Source organism: Hyperolius riggenbachi, chromosome 7 (genome assembly GCF_040937935.1).
Source record: "Hyperolius riggenbachi isolate aHypRig1 chromosome 7, aHypRig1.pri, whole genome shotgun sequence".
Lineage (NCBI taxonomy): Eukaryota > Metazoa > Chordata > Amphibia > Anura > Hyperoliidae > Hyperolius > Hyperolius riggenbachi.
The window spans coordinates 119347847-119374029 of NC_090652.1; the positions used below are offsets into that span (position 1 = coordinate 119347847).

A 26183-nucleotide genomic window follows, 5' to 3' on the forward strand; every position below is an offset into this window, starting at 1 on the left:
ACAAATACTGCATTACCACAACGCGGTAATTTTAGCCAAATCACAGAACTCAGAAGTATTTGGCCAAAAAGATAATGCAAAAAATTACAAAAAAAAAAAACACTACTCGGAAATTAGAACTCGGAAATCGGAAACCAATCGGAAATCGGTAATCGGCATTGGCAGAAATCGGAATTTCTGCAGAATCGGAAATCGACATTTCCGACCATACCTAATAAAGAGGAAAGCTTCTGGATCCTACATCCACCTGGAGACCACCACCACTGCCCAGGACTGTCTTTTAGTTTACAGTCATGCTCATCTTTGTGCACGAGCACGGCCATACTGTGCCTGTGCAAGTACAACCGAACCTGCACAGTAGCATGGAGCTGCTTGTGGACAAGCATGGGAAGAGCAGCCATGAAAACGTTTCCTACAAGCTCTGGTCGGATATGTTCAGAGAGTCCATGCAAGGCAACGGTGGGGCCAAGGAGGATGTGGGAAGCCTTCAAAGGTAAGTACTGTTAAAAAGGTTTGGGGAGGCGCCCAGATTCTCTACTAATGGGTCTGAGTAAATTACTGTACGGTATTATAAAAAAAAGGTGTCTTACCTCCAAAAAAGACTCACTCGAATACAATGTTAATTGTAGAAAACGCGTTTCACGGGTCTCAGCCCGCTTCCTCAGGTGAGTATAAACAAGTAACCTTAAATCGAAGTCGTGTGGGGCAAGGGCGCCTTTTAGATCTAGATTTAGATCTAAAAGGATCTAAAAGGCGCCCTTGCCCCACACAACTTCTATTTAAGGTTAAGACACCTCTTTTTATAATACCGTACAGTAATATACTCAGACCCATTAGTAGAGAATCTGGGCACCTCCCCAAACCTTTTTAACAGTTGTTACCCACACCCCCAAAAGGGGTGCTAGCACTTCCCACTTGTATATCCGTCATACCAGTGGAAAAGCTGACAGGAGGAGAGCAACCTCCCTGTTCCAGAAGGTTCCGGGATACCGAGCGGGAACGTTTTTTTTCCCCGCAATGCCTATATGGTGGTTGCAGGACTACAATCCATCCTTGTGAGTATAAATTACCCACAATCCCCCACCGTTTAAGACCAGACGTTACTACACTATTGGGCTCCCGGTCTCCAGCCCTTTCTACAGGCCGAATGATCTCCACTCCCATTGTGAATGGACCTCCAGAGACCTGCACCAATCCTATTCAAAGGTAAGTAGCTAACTGTTTTATTGTTTTATCTGCCTCGGGTACACTTTAAGTTTATTGGGTAAACATTCTGACTGGCTCTAAGTAAATAAATAAATGAATAAATAAGGTAAATAACCCCATTAGGCATCCGTTAGTATAATTGTAATTATATAGTTATAATAAGTTATGATATCATTATTTCAAGAACATGCCCATATAATTGTGAAATAATCAGCTTCCTGCAAGTCTATTTAAAGCTCAACAATTCCCAAAGTAATCAGTAAGGCCTGTAAATCATTCTAGCATTTTATAACCCTGATTAGACAATATATTTTTTTAGCACTCTCTTGGAGTCATTTAAAGTAAAGAGTAAAGGCATTTACTGGCAGATTTAAAGCTATATGTTCCATAGCTTAGGGGGCTCACTAGTGACCTTCCTGCAGTTTCTGCATTACTCCTTTATTGGTGCCATTGTGGTAATGATCACCTATGTACGCTCTGAATATTGGTAATCATTAACAAACTGTTCCTCAGCCTCTTGCACACTACATGCGATTCCGATTTTTGATTCCGATTAAAAAACGTAGCAGCATGTGGTACTTTTTTTTAAAATCAGAATCAGAAATCGGATTGTATAAAAATTCGGAATCGCATGTAGTGTGCAAGTGCCTTCCTCAGTGCTTTAGAGTACATAATAGTCTTGTCACTAACTGTCCCTCAGAGGAGCTCACAATCTAATCGCTACCACACTAAGGGCCCATATGCAATTCACTTTTTCACCTGAGATTTCTCCTAGGAGATAATTTTTCATCTTCAATTTAAAATAACTTTTCAGCAATTTTCAACTAAAAAAGTACCAAAAAGTTGGTGAAAAAGTACTATCAAAATTATTTTGAGCATGTTCTTGCTTTCTGGGGGCTTAAAAAGCATTTTATTGACAAGTTTAAAATTTTCACCTTGGAGAAAACTCAGGTAAAAAAGTGAATTGCATATGGACCTAAGTCTAGGCCCAATTTTAGGGGGAAGCCGATCCACTTATCTGTATGTTTTTGGGATTTGACAGGAAACTAGAGCATCTGGAGGAAACCCACATAGACATGGGGAGAACATACAAACTCCTGGCACATAGTGCCCTGACTGGGATGGGAAACGGGGATCCCGGGCAAGAGTGCTATTCACTACGCCACCATGCTGCCCTAAAGGGTTAATCCACATATCATGCAGTACATTGGTGATACTTAGTTTAGACTCTTTAGACTTTACTTAGGGCAGATATAATAAAACAGTTAACATGTTTCAGACCCAGAAATACAAAGACAGCTTTGACTTCCTTTTTAAAGAATACTGATCCTTGGCCTATACATACTGTATCACTCTCTTGGATATGAGTTCTGATGCTCCTGACCTGTGTACAACCAGAGGATCAACATACTGTCAAAGCCAGCCAAATGGAGGCATCAGCTATGGCAGCTTCCATATTTTCCTCATGACAGGCCTACTTTAAGTATGCAGGCATTTCGATTGGTTTGCTCTTCAATCCAAGGTGCCAGAATAGCTGTGAGGCAAGGAAATAATAGACACATTGCTTAAATAATTTGAATTCTTATTCCAGATAAGGTTTTTCTTTTCTGTTTGATAAGTCTTTACATAGCACAAAAACTAATGCTGCAACCTGTGTCAAAGGAAAGGCATGACCGGCCAACTGGTTTACCCAGGGCGGTACACGGTTTCATTTGAATATGATCTGTTTACTAAGCTGGTAATCTGTTACAGTACAGAATTCAATATGAAGAACAGCAACGGTGCATAACTTGACTTTCAAAAGAGAATAGAGATTTGAAAGCTTACTTCTTGTATGAAGACGTCACCTGAAAAAGTTATTTGAGAGGTTTTTCCCACCTTCTATGTAGAGTACAATCCAGCCTTAAAGAGGCAGTGTAGTGGCTTATAGTAATTATTCAGGATACCCACTTTTATGGTATTTTTCCTGGTTTCAGAATCAGAAACACTTTGTATAGCTATATAAAGCTGCATATTAAAGGCAGCCCTGCCCTCCCAATGCTTTTTAGCCAGATTTTACATCACACTGACATGGCTTCTATTCATAATTCACCATTCTGTGATCTGTGTCACTGAAGTGGCTGATTTGAAGGGCTTTATTGTCACAGGCTGGTTGCTACATCTTCCACATCTAGCTGTGTGCATGTGGCACTGTGTGGACCAATGAGTGGCTTGTAAATTCTGTCATGGAGAAGTGTGAAAGATGTCACAGGCTGCGGGTCTCCCTGGTTACATGCAGGCACATGGGCATGCAGTTAGAGGGGAAAGATGCTGGTAGTGTGTTATGGGCCAAACTGAGTGAGCAGGAGAATCAGCAGCTCCCACACAAAGACTACCATTTACATTTGACTCAGCAGTGCAGGGAGGAAGGACAGATTAACTTTATGTTATGTACCCGTATATCCTCGAATATAAGTCGACTCCAATATTTGACCCTCTTAAGCTGGAATTTTTATTGACTCAATTATAAGTCTACCCAGCAAAGTTTATGGCTGCACTTGGGGACCAGAAGGGATTAATGACTGCTCTGCATACAGTATTGCAGCCATTAACCTCTCCTATCCCTAAAGTGCAGCCAGTAACTTTTCCAGACCCCCAAGTGCAGCAATTATTCACTCCCACTTCTGCAGCCCAATGAATGCTTGATGCCCCTTTACTTGTTAATTGTTGTGGCCAGAACTTACAGACCTGTGTTTTCTTGGCATGTCCTTTATCATGAAAGTGTCACTTACCCCTGGGTACATTGCTGCAAATGGGAAAGTCACAAATAGTAAACCCATTACCAGTGATGATCATGGCTCCTGTATAAGTCGACGCCTATACTTCTATTTAGTGAGTCAGACCTAAATTTCTATCCTTATAGTCGAGTATATAAGGCAAGTCCAGCCATTCTTTAAAAGCCAAGATTTCACTGAATCTTCTGGATGCTCTGGAATCTTGGGCTGCTTCCTGTGTTTCCTGTATGTTTGCTGTTACATACCTTCCAACTTTTTGAGATAAGAAAGAGGGACATTAAGCCACACTCCTGTCACACCCCCTAACCACGCCATCAGTATGCCCTTAGTTACACACACCATAAAGATTTCATAAGAAAAATATGTTGGTTTATAATTCAAACCACACTTGTCCTTTCTATCCTGGTTCATTTTCCTTCATATTAACATATGAAAATTATAAATACATCAATGTAAAGGATGGGAACAAGGTTTGGAGTCAATTAAACACATTTTTCAGTCAGGACTCTCCCAAACAAGAGGACCTGTCACAAAGAACAGAAGCTTACAATCTGAGCAAGGATTTTAGTAGTATTAATATATAGATCATAAAACACTTTTTTAAATGTATGTTATTTTTTAATATTCATCCATTAAAAACATGATATTTCACATTAAAATGCAATTATCGGAATACAAAGAATATCTACAATGCAGATTGCAACATTCTCAAAGCCTGGTGCACGATTTGTGGTGATGATGCTGCTTCCTCAGAGGCCCCACAGTGAATTCACAATGTTCGACATAGCCAGATAACATCAAAACTGGGGACAAACCCATTTAAAAGGCTGGGGCTGCTGGATGCCCCTTTCCTTGGTTTGAGCACAATAATAGACAAGGACTAGCAGCACGGTGGCGTAGTGGTTAGCTCTCTCGCCTTGCAGCACTAGGTCCCTGGTTCGAATCCCAGCCAGGGCACTATCTGCAAAGAGTTTGTATGTTCTCTCCGTGTCTGCGTGGGTTTCCTCCGGGCACTCCGGTTTCCTCCCACATTCCAAAAACATACGGATAAGTTAATTGGCTCCCCCTAAAAAAAAATTGGCCCTAGACTACAGTACTTACACTACATAATATAGACATATGGCAATGGTAGGGATTAGATTGTGAGCTCCTTTGAGGGACAGTTAGTGACAAGATAAATATATACACTGTACAGCGCTGCGTAATATGTCGGCGCTATATAAATACTAAATAATAATAATAATAATAATAATTAGAGCAACAACCCCCCACCCCTCTCCTGATCTAACTGCCATTTGGAAGCTGTTTAAAAGTGCCTCCAAACGTCTTTTATCACAGTTAATACCAAGCCTTTTACCCATAATTCCCTGCAATGTCCTTCTGGCAGCAACTGCTGGGCTCTTTTGCCTGAATGGCTTCCAAATGGCATTCGGATCATTAAAAAGTTGGAGGGGGAGATAATGCATGAAGCAGCCAGCAGATACAATGCTGATCCAACATTTAGCACAAATGTGGGTACAGTCATAAAAATGAATCTTATTTTTATCCCCTATTATCAATCTGTCAGATGGGAGAATACATGCTGCTGCAACTGCAAGTCATTTGCTCAATGCAGAGTGGAAAATGTAGATGTGGAAAATAACAAACAATACATCCTTCTTTGTGCAATTCATTAGTTATGCAGGAAGGTGAAAACGGAAGTAAAGGCTGTTTGTAGACCACGGATTCCCGGTGTTAAAGTGAACCTAAAGCGAGGCTTCCATATTTATTTCCTTTTAAGCAATACCAGTTGCCTGGCTATCCTGCTGATCTCTTTGGCTACAATAGTGTCTAAATCAAGCAGCTGAAACAAGCATGCAGCTAATCCAGTCAGACCAGGAGAAGGGCCGCAATTTTACACCCTGACCCTTGTCCTAAGAATGATTTAGCCTAGAAACTGTCCTGACCGAACCTAAATGTGAATAATAGTACATGCAGCAAGATTTAGGCTTTCTTAAAGTCGAAACGCTGCTGTGAGAATACCCGATTATAAACATTTTGGAATACAGTGAATTAAGCTGTTTGTCTATATACACAGTTTCCTTGCTATACAATAAGGGCAATGACAATTACATTCAGAAGAACATCCTGATAAATGCAAAGTTATAAGTAGTTTGCATCATCATACTCATTCGTTGTTAGATGTTGTCTCCAACTTCTCAATTGTACCTCAACTGGTTTGCGGCCTTCTTTGTTATTTTAATTCTGTAGCTGGAAAAGTTAGTTCATATACTTCTCAAAAAAACATAGGGAGCAGTCTTTACAAATCAGACGGATTAACATCTGCAACCTCAATGTGCAGGACTGGAAATTAACTATTGAGATGATCAATTGTCCCTTTAGGAATTTAGTGCAGGTGCTCTTTAAGCAGACGTCTCTTTCAAGTAGTTTTTTTTACACATCTGTTATTAATTCTTGTGAGCAAAGGTGAATCCCGAGGCATTGATATTTCGTGGATAAAAGACTCAAAGAGGCCATAAAATATGGGTCAAAGGTACGATATATGACGTATGTTGGTGAGACAGGCAAAGATCTTTGAAGTGTGAGTTTTTGACTGAAGAAAGAAGACCTGTTTATTTCAGAAGGTGTAAGAGTTCAACCTGGCAGTGCAAGATAAATCAACACCAATTATTATTTATTGTATTTATAAAGCGCCAACATATTACGCAGCGCTGCACAATAGATAAATGGGTTAACATACAAGGTAGAACACATACAGGAAACTCACAACAAAACAAGATCATGCAAATGATTTGATAACAATACGGTGTCTTAGGTCAAAATAGAGACTGTTCTAGTCCATGAGAGGGGTGATTGTCAGTAAGATTGCATAATCAAGCTGGAAACACTAGGGAGGAGGGCCCTGCCAGAGGCTTACAATCTAAAGGGTGGGGGTGGAGACAATAGGTGCATCTTTTGAGAGGGTGTCTAACAGAACTTATTATGGTGCTGGTGTAGGTGGGTATGCAAGCATGAAAAGGTTAGTCTTGAGAGCTTGTTTGAAGGTATTAAAGGTTGGGGTGAGTCTGATGGCTGGTGGGAGCGAGTTCCAGAGAGTAGGGGCAGCTCTGGTGAAGTCCTGCAATCGTACATGGGAGTGAGATATGCGGGGTGCAACTAGGCGCAGGTCATTGGAGGATTGAAGGGGGTGGGCTGGTATGTGCCTGTGGACCAGATCAGAGATGTAGGTCGGGCAGGTCTTGTGCACTGATTTGTAGGGCAAGCACAGGATTTTGAAATTGATCCTAAAGCTGATGGGGAGCCAGTGTAGGGCTTTACAGAGCGGAGTTGTAGAGACGCTGCGCTGAGAAGAATGTATCAGTCTGGCTGCCGCATGCATTACCAATTGAAGTGGGGCAGTACACCAATGGGCTATACTGAGCTACCACATTAAAGTAGACCCAGAGTGGGAGGAATGAAGAGCCTGGCTTCTTCATTCCCTAATAAACAATGCCAGTTGACTTCTGCACTGAGCTTTTGGCTTTAGTTTTCTTTGGAGTAACACATCTGCAACAAGCATGCAGCCAGTGGAGTTGGACCAGAGTCAAAGCATCTGATCTGTATCCTCATTCCGGGCCAGTGACTGTTAGAGGCAGAGCATCAGCACAGAAGTCAGGCAACTGGCATTGCTTATTACAGAATGAAGATGGCAGTCTCCACATTCCTCTCACTTCAGGCCCAACTGTTACTCATTCCATCTATTAACGTAACCAGAAGTGGAATCTAAACTCTTAACCCTTAAACAGGCCCTTCACTCATCAATTTCTCCCATCGATATACAGTCGATTTGTTTGCTCGAATCGGTGAGAAATCAGTGCAGCATTTTTCCTGATCAATTGAGCTATTTCCAGTCGATTGGTCCAAGTGGAAAATTTTGGTACATCAGCAGCAGATCTTGAGCCTGCTGCTAGCGGCGTTCGATTCTGCAGTCAACTAAGGTACTTCCACCTATACGCCACATGGCTCGGTCAATGCTTCTCTTTGGCGTTTTTTTTTAACTGCCATGTCCCTGGGTGCCTGTGTTACGTAATGCAGGGGTTAGACACTAGCGACTGCTAGTTGTCACAGTGCCCCTAGGGGCTGTCCCCTGCAATACATCCCACATGTGCCCAGGGACACGGAAGTGGAGAAGACAGAGAAGCAGAGACCTGGACCATGTGGTGGACAGGTGAGAACTGCACAGCGGGTGGGGGTTGGGAGGGGGGGGGGCTGGGAAACATCAGGCACACCGATTTTCAAATATTTCATGCTGAAATTGATTGAAAATTTGTATTCAGTGTGTGAAGGCAATCGAGCAGATAGATCCTCTCTTTTATCACATAATTATTGCAGAGGGATCTATCAGCTAGCTATATCAACCCGTGTATGACCACCATTAGACTGCGACTACTTAGAAAGCTACATGCCTTTGCCAGCTTTTTTTGGCATATTGGTATTTAGACATTTCCAAATGTTTGCCTCTATACACTGTAGACGTCCAAAGGCCCATCTTCGCTGAATCTACTTCCGAAGACACGCCTTTAGATGTCTGCATCGCATGGATTCAACAATTCATAAACGCCTGAAGATGTATGCGACAGGCAAATTAATTGTTGCTGAAAACGTCTTTAGATGTTCGCAGGGTATGGAGGTGGAAATTGTCTAAAGATCTCGGTGTGAGTTTAAGGGTTAAACCAAGCATGGCTACTGCCAGCTGCTATAAATCTGTGCAAAAACACTTTCATTGTAAACTCAAAGTTCTCAACAATCAAAATATAAAAATCGTCATGCAGGACATTCATTCATAATTATCCAGCTTGGAAAAGGGGGAATATGGACAGGGACAAATTTGGGTGTATGCTGTTGAGGCATTCAGGGTGTAGTACCTCCTTGAAAATAATTTAACCTCTTGAGCCCCAGAGGTTTATACCACCTTAGTGGCTAGGCCATTTTTTACAATTTTACAACTTTCACGGTTTATGGCTCGATCATACAACTTAGCACCCAAATACATTTTACCTCCTTTTCTTCTCACAAATCGAGCTTTCTTTTGGTGGTATTTGATTGCTGCTGCTATTTTTTGTTTTTATTTTATTGATCAAAAATCTCTAAATTTTGTAAAAAAAAAAAAAAATACAGGTAAGTTAATTGGCTTCCCCCTAAATTGGCCTTAGACTACCATACAAGCACTACTCGATACATACAGTACATAGACATACAGTATGACTATGGTAGGGATTAGATTGTGAGCCTTTCCGATTGACAGTTAAGTGACAAGACTATACACTGGAGACAGAAAGGAGAAAAAGTGCACCATGTGATACTAGTAGGTGAGGGCTCTAGGCCCTATAGGAAAGGTCTCACCTGGTAGTTGAGGCTGGAGAAACCTATATAGGTTTGCCAGCTGTCCTTCTTATGTCGGGGACCTGCCTTGCACAGATATTCCCACGGTCTTGGATGGTGATCCGGTTGGGATTCCACAGTGGTTATTTGGAACACGCTGCAGTGGACGGGTGAACGTTTTTCTGCGCTCGACCGGTACGAGCCTGATTCACCGGCTATGAGTATAGTAGGAGATAAAAACAGCTAGCAAAGCAAGGCCTTGTTAGCTGCAATGATATGCAATGGCTGTGCTTGAAATCTTTATTGCAATGCATTTCTCAGGGGAGCACCCCTGCTTTATCAAGCATAAAATTTGTATGCTTGATAAAGCAGGGGTGCTCCCTCGGGAAATGCGTGTGCTCCCTACGCAGCGTGTCCCTAATAACCACCGTGGAATCCCGACCGGATCACCATCCAAGACCGTGAGGATATCCATGCAAGCCAGGTCCCCGGCATAAGAGGGACACAAGCGTGACAGCTGGCAAACCTATATAGGTTTCTCCAGCCTCGACAAACAGGTGAGACCTTTCCTATAGGGCCTAGAGCCCTCACCTACTAGTATCACAGGGTGCGCTTCTTCTCCTTTCTGTCTCCATATCCAGCACTGTTCTAAACAGTTAGCAGCACCTGTGATACAAGGGGACCCGCAGATTGCTCTTTGATAGTAAACTTTACTACCAGAACCCACGGATCTACAAGACAGCACTGTACAGCACTGCGTAAGATGTCAGCGCTATATAATCACTTAAATAAACAATTACAAAAAAACAACAGCCTGCCAGTGCCAATCATTGGCTGGCAGGCTGATCACTGGGGCCCGCTGTTCACACTGAAGGGAGCACGTTCCTCACTAGATGACATATATATATATATATATATATATATATATATATATGTGTCGCAGCGGAACGAGAGAGCCGCTGTCCAGCCGCCATTCCGTGTTAGGCAGTCGGGAAGCAGTTAACGTTTGCCTCCTTTATTTGGCATGTCTTAAAGGGAACCAGAGACGTTGGGGGAAAGATTTTATACATACCTGGGGCTTCCTCCCATACGCACCGATCGCTCCCACGCCACCGTCCTCTGCTGCCTGGATCCGCCGGTACCGGGTCCCGTCATTGCCGCCAGTCGGCCGGCAGACGCGGCCAATTGTCCGCATCACATGGAACTCCCTCCAAATATGTACGCGTGAGGCTGCCCACTGCGCAGCCGCATGCGTATGGGTATGGAGGGAGCCCCTGTGATGCGGACAATTGGCCGCGTCCGCCGGAAGAGACGGGACCCGGTACCGCCGATACAGGAAGCGGAGGATGGCGGCATGGGAGCGATCCAGGCTTATGGGGCTGGAAGAAGCCCCAGGATGTATAAAAGCTTTTTCTATTTTTTTTTTTTTAACGTTCCTCTCTGGTTCCCTTTAAAGAAGCACCATACTGACATATAGTAGAATATAATACACAATTCAGGATACCCAATTTCATGTTAATGATTCTGGCTTTAGCATCAGAGAGACTTCTTATAGCTACTGTTTATATTGCTCTTTATTGGTATGTAACTCCGCACTCCCAGTGATGTTTACCCTAGGCTATGATGTCACACAACCTTCTGCCCCAGAGCATTCTGGGAGATCAGATGTTGTTTCTGCTGATTTTGGAACACACAACAAACAAACATTCTGCGGTGATGCACCTGCCAGCAGTAAATATGTTACCCACCTGAGCAATATTTAAGAATGTAAATAAGGTTGAGGACAATTTTTACAATGGGCAAAGACTAACCAAATAATTCATTAATGAATATTGTAAAAAATCAGCAATTTTATTCATTACATTATTTTCACTACAGTTCCTCTTTAATTCTTGGTTTATTTATGAAGGATGTTTGGATATCTTTTCCCCAGTACTCTGACTCTCCCAGTTAGCGAGGAGCATAGGGTCAGAATACTATTGGTAATTTTCTCGCCTAGTCCCACATGTCTCAAGATCATCCTCATCCATTGCCATTGTACTCTGTGAAACTCTTTTGCAGCATCGGTGGAGAGAAAGAGAGTGGCGAGGGAGTAGGATTGGTCATTTGAATTACATCAACCATCCTAATGGTGTCGTCTTTGGCTTTTTTATTAGAAATAAAACCCACCTGGTCTGGATGGATTAGATTAGAAGTGTAGAGATAAGCCAATAGCAACCTACAAGTCCTACAGTGTCTGCTGCTAAGATCCTGGTGCCAGATACTTAACTTCAGGACTCCTTTATAAGTCCTGTCCTGTGGAGTCCATGTATTTTTTTGGCAGAACAAGGACCTACACAACGTTTAGGCTGATGTTTCAAGTTTCATTACATTAGGTTGAGACAAGAAACTACAGATTTACAACTCTGAGGTATCATTCACAGCAAGCCCTTGAGATGCATGTTGTTGAAATCAATGCAATTAAGCAGTGATGATGTCTCTTTATACTCAGAGTAGAAGTCTACAGCTACTATTGTTTTTGACATCACAGGCATTCATCTGAATCATTGCTGAATCACAGAGATACATATTAGGAACTTATTAGTATTCTATAGAAACTACTGTCGAGGTACACAGCTCGGACAGCAGTATGTCACAGAAGGTGCAGAAGACAAGGCTGGCTTGTTCTATAAGGAGAATGACGTCAGTATCGAGGTGGGGAAGCAGGCAGGGACAGCCTCTGGTTACCTACACTGTCTAGTTTACACAGCAAATCTACCACGTCATCACACACCTCTGTTAGATCAGCGATCAGAGCATTACACAGGCACACTGACTCACTGTGAAATGTACTGCTAGAAAAACCGAAATTCCAAAGAGGAAAATAATAACAGGCAAAGTATTATTAAAATACTGAATTATTTAACTTGTTCTTTGTACTATTAATGTCCCTGGTATTGTGAACAAGCTGTGCTAGCGTAAGTTAGGATCGGAATGGCAATAAACAAAGCGTACATGTGACACTTATCTGCAAATACTGACTAAAATACTATCGCTGGAAACTGAGGGTGCGGTATTTATTTCCTTGTAAACAATACCAGTTGCCTGGCTGTCCTACTGATCCTCTGCCTCTAATATTAGCCGTAGACCCTGAACAAGCATATGCTTGATCAGGTGTTTCTTCTGACATCATTGTCAGATCTGACAAGATTTGCGGCATGCTTGTTCCTGGTGTTATTCAGACACAACTGCAGCCAAATAGATTAGCAGGGCTGCTAGGCAACTGGTATTGTTTAAAAGGAAATAAATATGGCAGCCTCCATATCCCTCTCACTTCAGCTGTACTTTAACGAGAACCCAAGCTGAAAATTTAGCTAAAAAGCAAATACTTACCAATATTTATTGGCCACAAACCCCCAAATTTCCCCACATTGCCGGTATTTCAATAGACATCTGTGGTGGTGCCCAAACTTCAGCCGATACCGGGCACCCAAGTTTCCTTTTTCCATTGTAATGCCTTGTACCCACTAAGCAATGCAGGAGGCTTTGCACCATGTGACAAAGAACTTTAATTTAATCTAAGACTAGCACCATCTAAAAGTCCAAGATGTATTTGATCTCTTAAAATCCATTGAAAGACATCAATATAAAAAGTTAAAATACAACATGTATGCAGTCTTTTCAAGGATAACATGTTAGAGCTTAACTTTATGAGGAAATGCTAAGGCCCTGTTTACACTTAATCAGTTGGTACACGTTTTTTTTCCCTTCTCCATAGCCGTGCATTGTGAAAAAGATTTCAGTTAAAACACGTTAAGTGTGAACTGTGCCATAGGAAAACATGGGCATTACTTTGAAAATCAGTTGTCCTTTCAGTTATAACTGAAAACTGTAAACGGGGCCTAAGTTGAGTGATGCCTGGCACTTCAGAGCAAAAGCTTCTTTGCCAGGCTCCCTGGCATACTATTCAAAGTTATTAAAAAGATGTATTTTATAACTACAATTTTATGTAAGATATTTTAGAAGCAAACAATCAGAAGGTCATTGGGACCTAAATATTTATCTCAGTAGTGGGAAGTCTATGGGTGGTTCGGACAAAGCAATCGTTTTAGGTCTCTTATGACCAGAGAATTCTCAGGTCTTCATACAGCCCAATAACCCATTGCATGGTCCCTCTTGCTTCAAAGCCACAGCCACATTCATGGCCACGAGAGCATGCAGACTGGGTGTAGGGGAGTAAGGTCAGCCGATGCCAAGTAGAACAGGGGGAAAAAAAAGCTGTGCACAAGGTGCTTCATTCTACTGCACGGACTTTACTTGCGCATACCCAATTAAGTTGTGCTTGTCCATGGCTAGAAGCTTGACCAAAAGATGAAGAAAGATCATGCACAGGAACAATGGGGTCAATGAGAACTGGGGAAGCCTCTGGGATCATCTAGATGCCTCTAGCTACTGAAGTATCTACTTTTTTACTTTCTAATCTTTTCCAATGTACTTTAAAGCAGTGTTCCCCAACCCTGTCCTCAAGGTCCATCAACACTGCATGTTTTGTATAAACTCATAGTGGTAGTTAACTATTTCTGCCGCCCGGACTCCCTGTGGTCTCCCCCGGTAGCCCTGGAATCAGTGAAAGGGAACATGGTTCCCGATCACCGATCCCTATCCCCCGCAGAAAAACCGAAGCGCTCACCTGTGAGGCTCCGGCTCTTCTGCCCGGACAGATTTCCGCATCCCCCTTGTACTTCCGCTTAGCGAGAAGTACAAGGAGGGAAACCAAAAATGAAGGTGGCCATCTTGTGGCCAAATAGTAAAACTACATCTACACATTATTTTCAATGCAATTAACACATATAAAAACATAAAAAATTGATTGTTTATGTCCCACACAAAAATATTCCCCAAATAAAATTTTTAATGGAAAAAAAAATACAATTAAAAAAAAAAAAAAAGACATAAATAGTTACCTAAGGGTCCGAACTTTTATAAATATGCTTTTGATAGGGGTATACTACAAACATTTTTTAAATTATAAGCTTGTAAATAGTGATGGGCGCAAAACGGAAACAATGCACCTTTATTTCCAAATAAAATATTGGCGCCATACATTGTGATAGGGACAAAATTTAAATGGTATAATAACCGAGACATACGGGCAAATAAAATACATAGGTTTTAATTATGGTAGCATGGATTATTTTAAAGCTATAATGGCTGAAAACTGAGAAATAATGAATTTTTTCCATTTTTTCTTATTAATCCTGTTAAAATGCATTTACGGTAAAGTGGCTCTTATCAAAATGTACCACCCACAGAAAGCCTAATTAGTGGCAGAAAAAACACGATATAGATCAATAAATTGTGATAAGTAGTGATAAAGTTATTAGCCAATGAATGGGAGGTGAAAATTGCTCCGATGCATAAGGGGAAAAATGCCAGCGGGCTGAAATGGTTAATCAGCTCTGCTGCAACACTAATTACCCCACCTGTGATTATGTGTGGTTTTCTGCAAAACGTACTGATGGTGGGCCTTGAGGACAGGGTTGGGAAACTCTGTTTTAAAGGATACATTAGGCTAAAATAAAGCAGTGCATCTTTACATACCTGGGGCTTCTTCCAGCCCCTAGAAGTCTCTTTGTCCTTCGCTGCAGCTCCACTGTTAGACAGTCTTCTGATGTCCCCTCCTTAATAATAATAATAACAGGCTATTTGGTCTAGGTCTGCCCACATTTGCAGTCAGGCCCGTTTCTAGGTACGTGCGGGGCGTGCCGCCACCCGGGGCGCTGTTGGTAGGGGGGCGCTATAATGGAGGGGGTCTCCTCTCTCTGCATAGATGCTGATACACATGCTGCTTCCTGTTTAGCCGGAAGCAGCGTGTGTATCAGCATGTATACAGAGAGGAAAAGACCGGCGGCGAGAGAGCGGCGCATGGAGCCAGGCAGGTGAGTTGTATACAGCGCTTCCTGCCTGCTCATTGACTATGCATCTGAGGGGGGAGCACGGAGGGCGCCCGGGAGAAGGAGGGAGAGGTCAGGCTGCCCTCCCCGCGGCTCCAGCTCCACCCTCCATTATAGGGGACAGCTACCTATCTAACCTATCCTGGGGGGCAGCTACCTATCTAACCTATGCTGGGGGGCACCTACCTAATCTAACCTACACTGGGGGGCAGCTACCTATCTAACCTACACTGGGGGGCAGCTACCTATCTAACCTATACTGGAGGGCAGCTACCTAATCTAACCTACGCTGGGCGGCAGCTACCTATCTAACCTATACTGGGGGGCACCTACCTAATCTAACCTACACTGGGGGGCAGCTACCTATCTAACCTACACTGGGGGGCAGCTACCTATCTAACTTACACTGGGGGGCAGCTACCTAATCTAACCTATACTGGGGGGCACCTACCTAACCTATACTGGGGGGGAGCTACCTAATCTAACCTATACTGGGGGGCACCTACCTATCTAACCTATACTGGGGGGGGGGGGGCAGCTACCTAATCTAACCTATACTGGGGGGCACCTCCCTATCTAACCTATACTGAGGGGCACCTACCTATCTAACCTATACTGGGGGGGCAGCTACCTATCTAACCTATACTGGGGGGCAGCTACCTATCTAACCTATACTCGGGGCACTTATCTAACCTGTATTGGGGGCACCTACCTAGCTAGCCTATACAGGTGGCAACTATACTGGCTACCTATATTGCAGGCACCTACCTAAATAACCTATACTGGGGGCACCTACCTATCTAACCTATGCTGGGGGCAACTATTTTGGCTACCTATATTAGAGGTACCCACCTAGCTAACCTGTTCTGGGGCACCTACCTATCTAACTTATACCGGGGGCGCCTGCCTATCTAACCTATACTGGTGGCAACTATACTGGCTACCTATACTGGAGGCACCTACCTGGCTAACCTATAGCGGGGACAACTATACTGGCTCACCTATGCCTGGCTACCTATACTGGGGTACCTATTCTTGGCTACCTATACTGGGGGTACCTATACTAAGTGCAACTAGACCTGGCTAACCTATACTGCGGGCACCCATACCATACAATTTTTACACCCTCGCCATGGGTGCATTTTAGCCTAGAAACTGCACTGTTTGCAGTACAGTCTCATTCCTGTGCCTGGTATTATCTTTTTAACATTTTACCACTTTCATAAATGAAGCATTTAGGAAATATATATAAATATATTACAGAATAAAGCTATCCACACTAACAATGTAGAATTGTGGAGCACAGTGGCGTAGCGGTTAGCTCTCTCGCCTTGCAGTGCTGGGTCCCCAGTTCAAATCCTAGCCAGAGCACTATCTGCAAGGAATTTGTATGTTCTCCCCGTGTCTGTGTGGGTTTCCTCCAGGCACTTTGGTTTCCTCCCACATCCTAAAAATATACAGATAAGTTAATTGACTTCACCCTAAATTGACCCTAGACTACAATACATGACACATACATAGAGATATGACTATGATAGGAATTAGATTGTGAGCCCCTCTGAGGGACAGTTAAGAGACAAGACAATATACTCTGTACAGCGCTGCGGAAGATGTTGGGGCTATATAAATACTAACTAATAATAATACTACTCAGTTGATGATTTAAGCCGCATCTACACGAGAAGATGCGGCCGCGATGCTCCTTATCAATCGAGCCGCTGATGCGGCTCGATTGATAAGATCCGACAGGACGAATCTCCGCACCGCCGATTCCCTGCTCACTCCCCACGAGGGGACAATGGCAGCGAATCGAGCGGAAGATAAGCGGCGCCGGTGGGGACGAGCAGGCACGAGCGGGGAATCGTATGCGGCGCACGCGCAGCGAGCAGGGACGCGGCGGGCACGCGGAAGAGGCGATCCGGCGGCTAATCGTGTAGATGAGGCTTAAGTTTAGCATAGTTGCCCTTGGTATATGAATAAGTCGAGTCTGCTTATCTATTCTTTTGGTATACTGGAGATGGCTGCTGACAGCCTGACTCACATGTCCAAGGGCCATTGTAATGAATCTACACTGAGTGACAGACACATAATTTTTTAAATACTCTAGTCTTGCAGCACGATGTGACCCCAGCCTTTCTCAGACAATGTAGTTTGTTGTGCGAACAACACTTTTTTCAGAGGTGTCATTCTTGGTAAGGAGTGTCCATGACTCCATGTAGGTGATAAGGCTCAGCATTCTTCTGTACAGATCCATAGATTTTTCGTAACACCTTGTATTCTTAGCAGGAAAGGGCCTCTTCATCCTCCTCTGTGAGAAACCACATTTCGCTGTCGTAGGTGACAACTGGATGAATAATGGTTTTATGAGCTACTTCCTTCGTTCTTATTGACAGGAGATCTAATTATAGGAGGTGCTGTAAGCTAAAATAGTTTATATTACCAGAGCTTATACATACTTGTATTTCTCTGTTAACCTAATGTAATCAACGTTAATACCCTCTTTCCTCGAAATTAAGACAGCCCCCAAAAGTAAGCCCTAGCAAGAATTTCGAGCATGCTCAAAATATAAGCCCTACCCCGAAAGTAAGCTATAGTGGCAGTAAGGGGAAAAAGTATGGCAACTTGTGGTATTACTGGAGCCCAGAAACACAAGTTACCATACTTCTTCCTCATAGGCTGAAGCTTGGGGACATAGCGGCATGGAGCTGGGGGAAGGAAGAGTATACAAAGGGATATCAGAGGACATGGAGGACACCAGGAGGACATGGGGATAGCGGAAGACACAGTGGAGAACACATAGAAGGACACAGGAGGATGGGATAGAGGAGGGCATGGGTACAGAGGGGAACACCAGGAGGACACTAAAGGTACAAGGGGACACAGGGGCACACGAGAGGTGGATCCAGCAGAGAAAGAGGCAGTACAGTGGGGAAGGCAAGAGGACACACAGCACAGGAACTTGTGTTTTCATAGAATTATAAGACACCCCCTTAAAATAAGCCCTAGCACATCTTTTGGTGCAAAATTTAATATAACACACTGTCTTATTTTTGGGGAAACACGGGTAGAGCCTGAGTATTTGAAGCTTGCCCCTATTTCATACTCTTCATGATTAACATTGGTTCTCATTGTGTGTCACTGTAACCTATCTTTACCATGTGCTTAGTCTTTCCAATGCGAAAGTGTAAACCCACCAGTTGGGAAGCTTACTTGTTACTTCATTTAATTATGGCTTTTAAGCAGTGCTTCAGTGTTCCAGTGTTCCCATTATAGCCAAAGTGAAGAGTGGATGATTTTTCTGTATTGGCCAATTGATGCACATGACTTTGCAACTGCAAAAACCTTCCACGAAAAACTAGAAGTAAGGTGGATCCCTTGCAGACTGTACAAGAGCTGGATTGATGATGCAAAGGAGAGCTTCCAAGGCTGGATGCAGCAATCTGAGAATTGGATGTTTTTTAAATTTAGTTGGGGCCAATCAAGACTCTTCTAGGACTGCAGAGCCCTATAATATTAGTAATAGTCTTGACTGGTACAAAGACTGCGCTTCCACAGTTCATAGAGCAGGCAAGTTTAGAAACTGGAATTATTGCCTCCTACTAGCACCAAGATCATTTCAAAATGATGTCCCAATCCAATTAGACTATAATCCCATCTTCTTGTGAACCGTGAAAAAAAGCTTAACTATCATAGGCATTGAATCCACTTATTACAAAAATGCTCAAATAAATGATAAAACATTGTATCAGGTTAGAATCATGGAGGGTGTGATACAAGAGACAGCGCAGTTACCAGCAATGCTTAAAATTGCAGTCAGACAGGCTATGTTGCAAGCAGTACCAAAATAGCAAGGACATCAGAAGACAGGGCCTGGCAACAAACATTAACTAGAAACAGTTATTGAGAAAATCTAAGTGAAATACTGGAGATGAAAGAGTAAAAGTGTAGAAGAACATAACTGATAACTGATGTTCTGAGAAATACAATTCAGTGCAATACTATGAAAATGTGGTGCTACATGGCACTTTTTATAATCCACAAACTCAGAAGCGTTAATATCTGATCACATGGCACATGCTCATTGTGGAGTCCATTTCTAGTCCAGGTTGCTTTGTCACTTATGTTCTCTATTCTTAGTAATTCAGTTAATGTACAGTATTTCAACTATGTATATAGTTGCTTGCTTAGAGTTCAGATGTAGGTTATTTAGTTTACTCTAGTTATTTCTTTTTAACTGCATTGAGTTTGTCTTTTGTGGCTAGATGAGAAGCAAATAGTGCTTCGTGAATTCATGCTGTGTGTATTATCAATATATTCAACCTTATTTATAGGCTGAGAAAGGTAACACCCAGTTACAGAGGCCCGGCCAGTTACGTGAACAAACACAAATGGTATGAATGACATAGTGTGTGAATAGCGTCTTGTCTTATACAGCCAGTGACTCCACCACTGTTATGATCTTAAAATAGACTTCCTGAGCTGCAACTCTCGAAATACTACAGACAAAAAATTGAAATATTTCCACATAATTACAATAAGCTAGACATAGAAAGAAAACTTTAGAAAATAAGCATTTGAATGGAATTTTCTGCATTGTAGAAATTTGTATTTTTATACGTGATTAAAACAGAAAACATATTTTACTGTATTTTTTACTGCCTTTTATCATATGAACTTGACATGAGATTCCCTATTATTCCTAACCATAATACTTTCTGATAAGTAGGAGTCTGGTTTTATTGAGTATAGAGAAGATAGGCTTACGACATGCTCCACTCATCCACAACATTAAAACCATTGATAGGTGATGTGAATATTACTGACTGATCTTTACAATGGCACCTGCTGTCAGTTGTAGGGTATATTAGGATGGAAGCAAGTAAACGGTCAGTTATTGGGCTAGGTTCAAACTCACACTGCAAAACACAGTTGCAATCACCTAGCGGAGCAATTGCACTTTTGCGATTCTCATTTGGAGACATGTGCAGGGGTCAATGCTGCATTTCATATGTGGGGGTCATTGCTACAGCTAATATGCTGGCAAGTGGAGACATTACGGGAGCCCCGTGTTCACTAATGCTGATTGCTGAAGCACAAATTGTAACACAAAACATTTTTTCATTCCTTTGTATTCAAACTGTTAAATTCACCGTTCAATAAACCCACTGTGTGTGTGCGGGGGCCGGGCGGGGGAGGGGGGGGGGGGTGTAAAAATAGTGAATCATCTGTCTATATCAGGTAACTGTCAAGAGCCAAATTTTAGACTGTACCCTCCACATTGTATCATATTTGTGGCACTCTTAAAGGATACCCAAGGTGACATGTGACATGGTGAGATAGACATGTGTATGTACAGTGCATAGCATGCAAATAACTGTGCTATGTTGCTTTTTTTTTCTTTCTCTGCCTAAAAGAGTTAATCATCAGGTATGTAAGTGGCAGTTCCTGTCTGAGTCAGGACTTGGTCAGACTATTCACTATAGTGTGGCCCTCACTGGCTCTACCCGTGTCTGCATGGGTTTCCTCTCAGCACTTCTTCCCACATCCCAAAAACATAGAGATAAGTTAATTGACTTTCCCATAAAAAATTGGCCCTAGACTGCAATGGACACACGACTATGGTAGGGATTGGATTGTGAACCCTTCTCATGGACAGTTATGGGACAAACCTACTGTATATACTATACAGCGCTGCAGAAGTTGTTGGGGCTATATAAATACTAAGAATTTCAAAGTCATCAGCATCCATGATGGAAATACCATTCTTGTGAGGTCATTTAGGCAAACTCTGAGCAGGAAATTTCAATCCTTTCAGAACCAGCAGAGTAAAGTCCTCTGACTGCACAGTCCTGACCAGAAGAAATTTACAAGACTAATTTACTAGACATGGACTTATTTTCACACACAAATGAGTTCCTGCTAAATTAATTATTCAAGTAATATGAGGAAGTTTAGCTGAGGTGAAAGTGTAATTACAGCAGGGTTCTTGCATGAAAATAGATAATTAGACCTCTGTAGAAGACATATGTGAGGGGAGGGTGTGCCTGCTGCAATAGCTGTTCTCTGGGCAGGGAGAGAAGTCATGCAGCTGGTAATTAACTGAAGAAACTGAGGATGACAATAAGGGTGGATGGCTGAGAGAAAGTGTAGAACAGGTTGGACCAGAGGAATCCAAATGAGCAGGAATGGTATTAAAGTACATTTGTCCTGATATAAATAATCACAGTTATCTCTGACTTTAAGTTACCGTGTAAGACTTCCATGCAGGACTGTTTCTGGGTATTTTGGTGCACACACGCACGCATGAACACACACGCACGCGTGCACACACACACACACACACACACACACACAAACAAAAAAAAAGCACCATTATATTGTAGTTTATGGAAAGCATGTGTCTTTACAAGGTCAAATATTATCCTAGGAATGCAGTAGAGCTGCATCAACCAATATAGCATAAGGATGCTTTGCCAGGGGCTTACGATACATTAATATAGCAAGTGCCAGGGATCTTATTGGTGTTGGGTCATTTCTGTGGATATTGGCGAGGGATGATAAATGTGGTATTTATGGTTAATTTAGAACAACAAAGGGCATTTTTTGCTGCTATGTTCTTGTTTAACTTTAACCCTCTGTGGAAATGGGTAAGAAGCACATAAGTACCCCATACGCATTTCACTTGGTGGGGGGATATCTGGGGGATCATGTATAATGCGGGCCGGTAAAGCTCAAGGTGCAGAGCATGAGCGTAACAATAGGGGATGCAACCCATGCGCCCGCGGGGGGGCCCGGGCCCCCCTAGGGCCCGCTCGTGGCCGATTTGAGGGGCTGGAGGGGTCGCACCATGAGGGGAAAGCTATGGCCACATTCGGCGGGGAGGGGGGAAGGTCCCCCCCCTCCCTCACCTCGGGCTTTCCCCTCTGAGCTCCCCTCCAGCTTCAATAGCTATACAAGACAAGTGCAGCGGAGCGGCGGGCAGCGGCAGGCAAACATACCTTCCGTGCGTTCCAGCGCAGACACTTCTCGCTCTAGTGACTGACGCGACTTTCTGTATAAAACAGGAAGTCGCGTCAGTCACTAGAGCGAGAAGCGTCCGGACGCACGGAAGGTATGTTTGCCTGCCGCTGCCCGCTGCTCCGCTGCACTTGTCTTCTATAGCTATTGAAGCTGGAGGGGAGCACAGAGGGGCTCTGGATTCAGGATGTACCAACCTGCATGGGTTACAAGGGATTAAAAAGACTTGGGGAGGGGTCTCCACGCTGTCCATTTACTTAAAATGTATAAAATGAGCATTTGGAACTCTGTATATATCAACCTGTTAACACAAACTGGATGTATATACATGTCTAGTTTGTGTATTGATCTACAAAACTGGACATACAGGCACCTTCTGTCAATCAGCGCCGGGTGCACACGCTCGAGTGTGCTTCCGCAGCTCATTCATGGTTGGACATACTTGACAGGGAGTGGTGAACGGGAACATGTTCCCAAAGCCAATCAAAGTGCCTGTGAATGAATAAGCATGGCTCCTATCAGGAGCTGTGTTCATTCATTTAAACAAAAGTAAAAAGTAGAGTACTAACAAACAAACAAACAAACCAACCACAACACTTCCTGTGCATATGATAAAGTATATAGTGCCATCTTGTGGACAAAAATACATAATAAAATAAATCCCATATAGTTTTTAAAGCAAGTCTGAAGTGAATTTTAAAATAAAAAACAGATACTCAAGGAGAGGGAAGGCTCTGGGTCCTATAGTACCTTTCCATTCTATAGGACTCTCCTCATTCCCCCACAGGCTGCTCTGTTTGAATTTTCCACTGTGGGAGACCTCTGCAATCTTGATAAACACTTGGGCTCCTGAAGACCGGCGGCTCTGTGCTGCTCATGTGCGAGTGTGCCAGAGAGGGCGCTGGTGCATGCGCAGTACAGAGTAGCCAGTCTTCGGGAAGCCTGAGTGCCTCCAAAGGCTGCTAAAGTCTCCCCAACCCAGTAGAGAGCAGTCCACGACCAATAGACCATGGCCTGCTAATGGTGGAGCCTGCGGGGAAACGTGGAGACCGGCAGGAGGATGGGAAGGCTTTATAGGACCCAGAGCCCTCCCTCTCCTGGTGAGTAGCTGTGTTTTTATTTTAAAATTTGCTTCAGACTCCCTTTAACCTCATCTACCCCTCTCCCCTATAGTTACCAAAATAAAACACTTAGGATAAAAAGCCTAAGAGCAAACTATCCTACTGTATATCATACATGTGTCAAGTCATGGATTCGCCCAATGTATGTGTAGGATGCGGAAGCATCCACCGTTAACGCAGGAACCACTCTAGGATATTTGCCTTAATGCCGGCAGACTTGTGATCTCTCCTCATCTGATGGTTATCAACCTGATTGAGCGGCTACCAATTTTTTGCGGTATACATTACTTGGCTTATATACTTGTCTGTAGTAAAAATTATTGTAGATAATGATGAGTGTCAGCCTGTCTCCTCTTTGTGAAGCAGTGCTGCATAGATACAGGATTGACATCAGAAAGGACAACAGAGTGTAAAGGGCGGAGGTAATGAAGCAATAGAATGGAAACCAGTGAGATACCAGAGCATTGAATACAGAATCAGGGTGTGACAGGAAGAGTCATACATTCCTACAATGGCTAAAACTGTCTATAAGAGACTTCAACTACACTGAAACTACAACTGTGCACAGATCTAAAAATACCGCTTGACAGCCTCATTATCAGTCTGCTCTGCCCAAATGTCGAATGAGACTTCTGCAGCTAAAAAGTTTATTTTTAAGTCAGTCTGAAAAAGTGCTAAAGTCCTAAAAGTGCTAACAGGAGGATCTGTGAAAAAGGCTTTTGCTGCGTAGCTTGGCATCATTAATGTGGTATTTAAAGTACACCTGAATCAATTAAAAAAACAAACATTAGAAACCAACGTCAGTGGGTGGAAACCTCTGGGTGGTCCAGAGGCTCCCCGGATCCTGGTAGAGCCCAATATTCCAGCACAGGGTTTTTTCCTGATCTCTTGGCCACGTTCCCAGCCGTGGATGAGCACATCCGTACTGGGCATGCACACGTAAGGAACACTTCATATTTCTGGGCACGTGCAGATCTTACATGTGCCTTCCCAGTACAGATGCACTCGTCCACATAACAGAACATTACAGTATATAGAAGTTCAGGCTAAGAACATTTATTTGACTGTTTTGAATACTTTTTTTTTACTTTATATTGTCTTATAATTTTATATTTCGTTTAACCTCTTCAGAACCATAGGTTTACACCCCTTAGGCCACTGCAGCTTCAAGGGCTCACTGCAGGGCCGTACAACTCAGCACACAAGTGATCCCCCCCTTTTTCTGCCTGCCAACAGAGCTTTCTGTTGGGGGGCTCTGATTGCTGCCACCCTGTTATATTTATTTTTTATTTATTTATGTTTTTTTTTTCAATAAATGAAACTTTTTTTTATTTTTTTTCTATCCCTGCCCTCCCTCCCCCTGCTAGCCAATGACAGCGATCGGCTGTCATAGGCATGAGCCTATGAGAGCTGATCACTTTTGTGCCTCTACAGGGGACAGCCGAGAGACACGGCTGTCCCCAGTATAGTGCTGCCCAAGATCGCAGCGCTGTACAATGTAAATAAACAATACACTTTTAGGCCGGATCCACACTATACGTGCTTTTTTGAGCGCTTGCGTTTGATTAGCGCTAGCTGAGCGCTTTTTAACTTCTTGCTGACCGCTCCACACCAATAAGCGTAAACGCGGCGGCAGCCCCAAAATCGGCGTGAAGCTCCGGCATCAGCTAGGAGACTGTTAGACGGTGAAACGGTCGTCTATTTACAAGGTACAGCCCTGTGATCTACGGCAGCGCTGTACAGGGGACAGCCGTGTCACTCGGCTGTCCCCTCCAAAGGCACAAAGGTGATCTGCTGTTATAGGCTGATGCAAGCGCTCACAAAAGCGTTTTTAGTGTGGACCTGGCCTTACACTTGAGTTATCTCCTAGGAGATAATTTTCATCTTTTCTTTTAAGCATTTTACAATTAAAAAAAATACCCAAAAGTCGGTGAAAATGTACTTTCAACAGTATTCTGAGTATTTTCTTGCTTGCTTTTTTAAAGGGCATTTCATGACAAGGTGTGAAAAGAAAACTTAGGAGGAAAAGTGAATTGCATATGGCCCATAGTCAGCTTCATACCATGTACAATTATAAAAAGCTCCACCAGATGGCAGACTATGAACAATAAGTATGCAACTTCAACTGGGTTTGTACTTTGTACCAAGTTTCTACTGAGCATCAAGTTCACAGAACTGTTCATTGTATGTGAAATATACAGGACACCACCAGATGGCAGTGTGGGGACATCTGTAAAATACGCAAGTAGGTTCACAATTTCATGAATAGAACTATTAGAAATGCATATGATGTCATGATGACCGTGGCCCACGGGCCCCATCTAACGCTGTTCTCCAATGTCATAAATTTTACTCATGCTGATATGTTCCAGGACTTATGTATGCAAACATTCCTAGATTCCCACTGCTGCAAAATATATTATAACGGTTGCTAATATATTGTAATAGTGTGCAGGGACTAGCGAGTCTGTTTTGGAACACATTCTTTATTTTTGCACTAAAATATTCAGCTCTTGCTAGATATTCTCTTATGGCCCAGGCTTCCCTGTATAGCAAATCATCTGAAATCTGTTACATTTTTATAGCTTACATTTGGATTATTTAGAGCTCACATTTGCGGAAAAATCTGATCTGTGCGTAACATGTAAATAAAAACAGAATGGGATGGTTATTTGCAAATCAAATTTAACAGAAAATGTTATAAAGACAACATAACAAATAATGAAAAGATAAAAATTATTGATGTTTGAAAAACTTTATGCGCATTTGGG

General features: G+C 42.8%; 1 protein-coding gene across 1 annotated transcript in view; it reads left to right on the top strand.

The window, feature by feature from the left end:
• Nucleotides 1-293: 293 nt before the first annotated feature.
• Nucleotides 294-26183, top strand: part of LOC137526103 (amelogenin-like) — a 73259-nt gene continuing 47369 nt past the window's right edge. The window contains exons 1-2 of the mRNA XM_068247319.1: nt 294-493; nt 1093-1206. Of these exons, the coding sequence (XP_068103420.1) occupies nt 294-493; nt 1093-1206 (314 nt within the window). The remainder of the gene's footprint in view (nt 494-1092; nt 1207-26183) is intronic.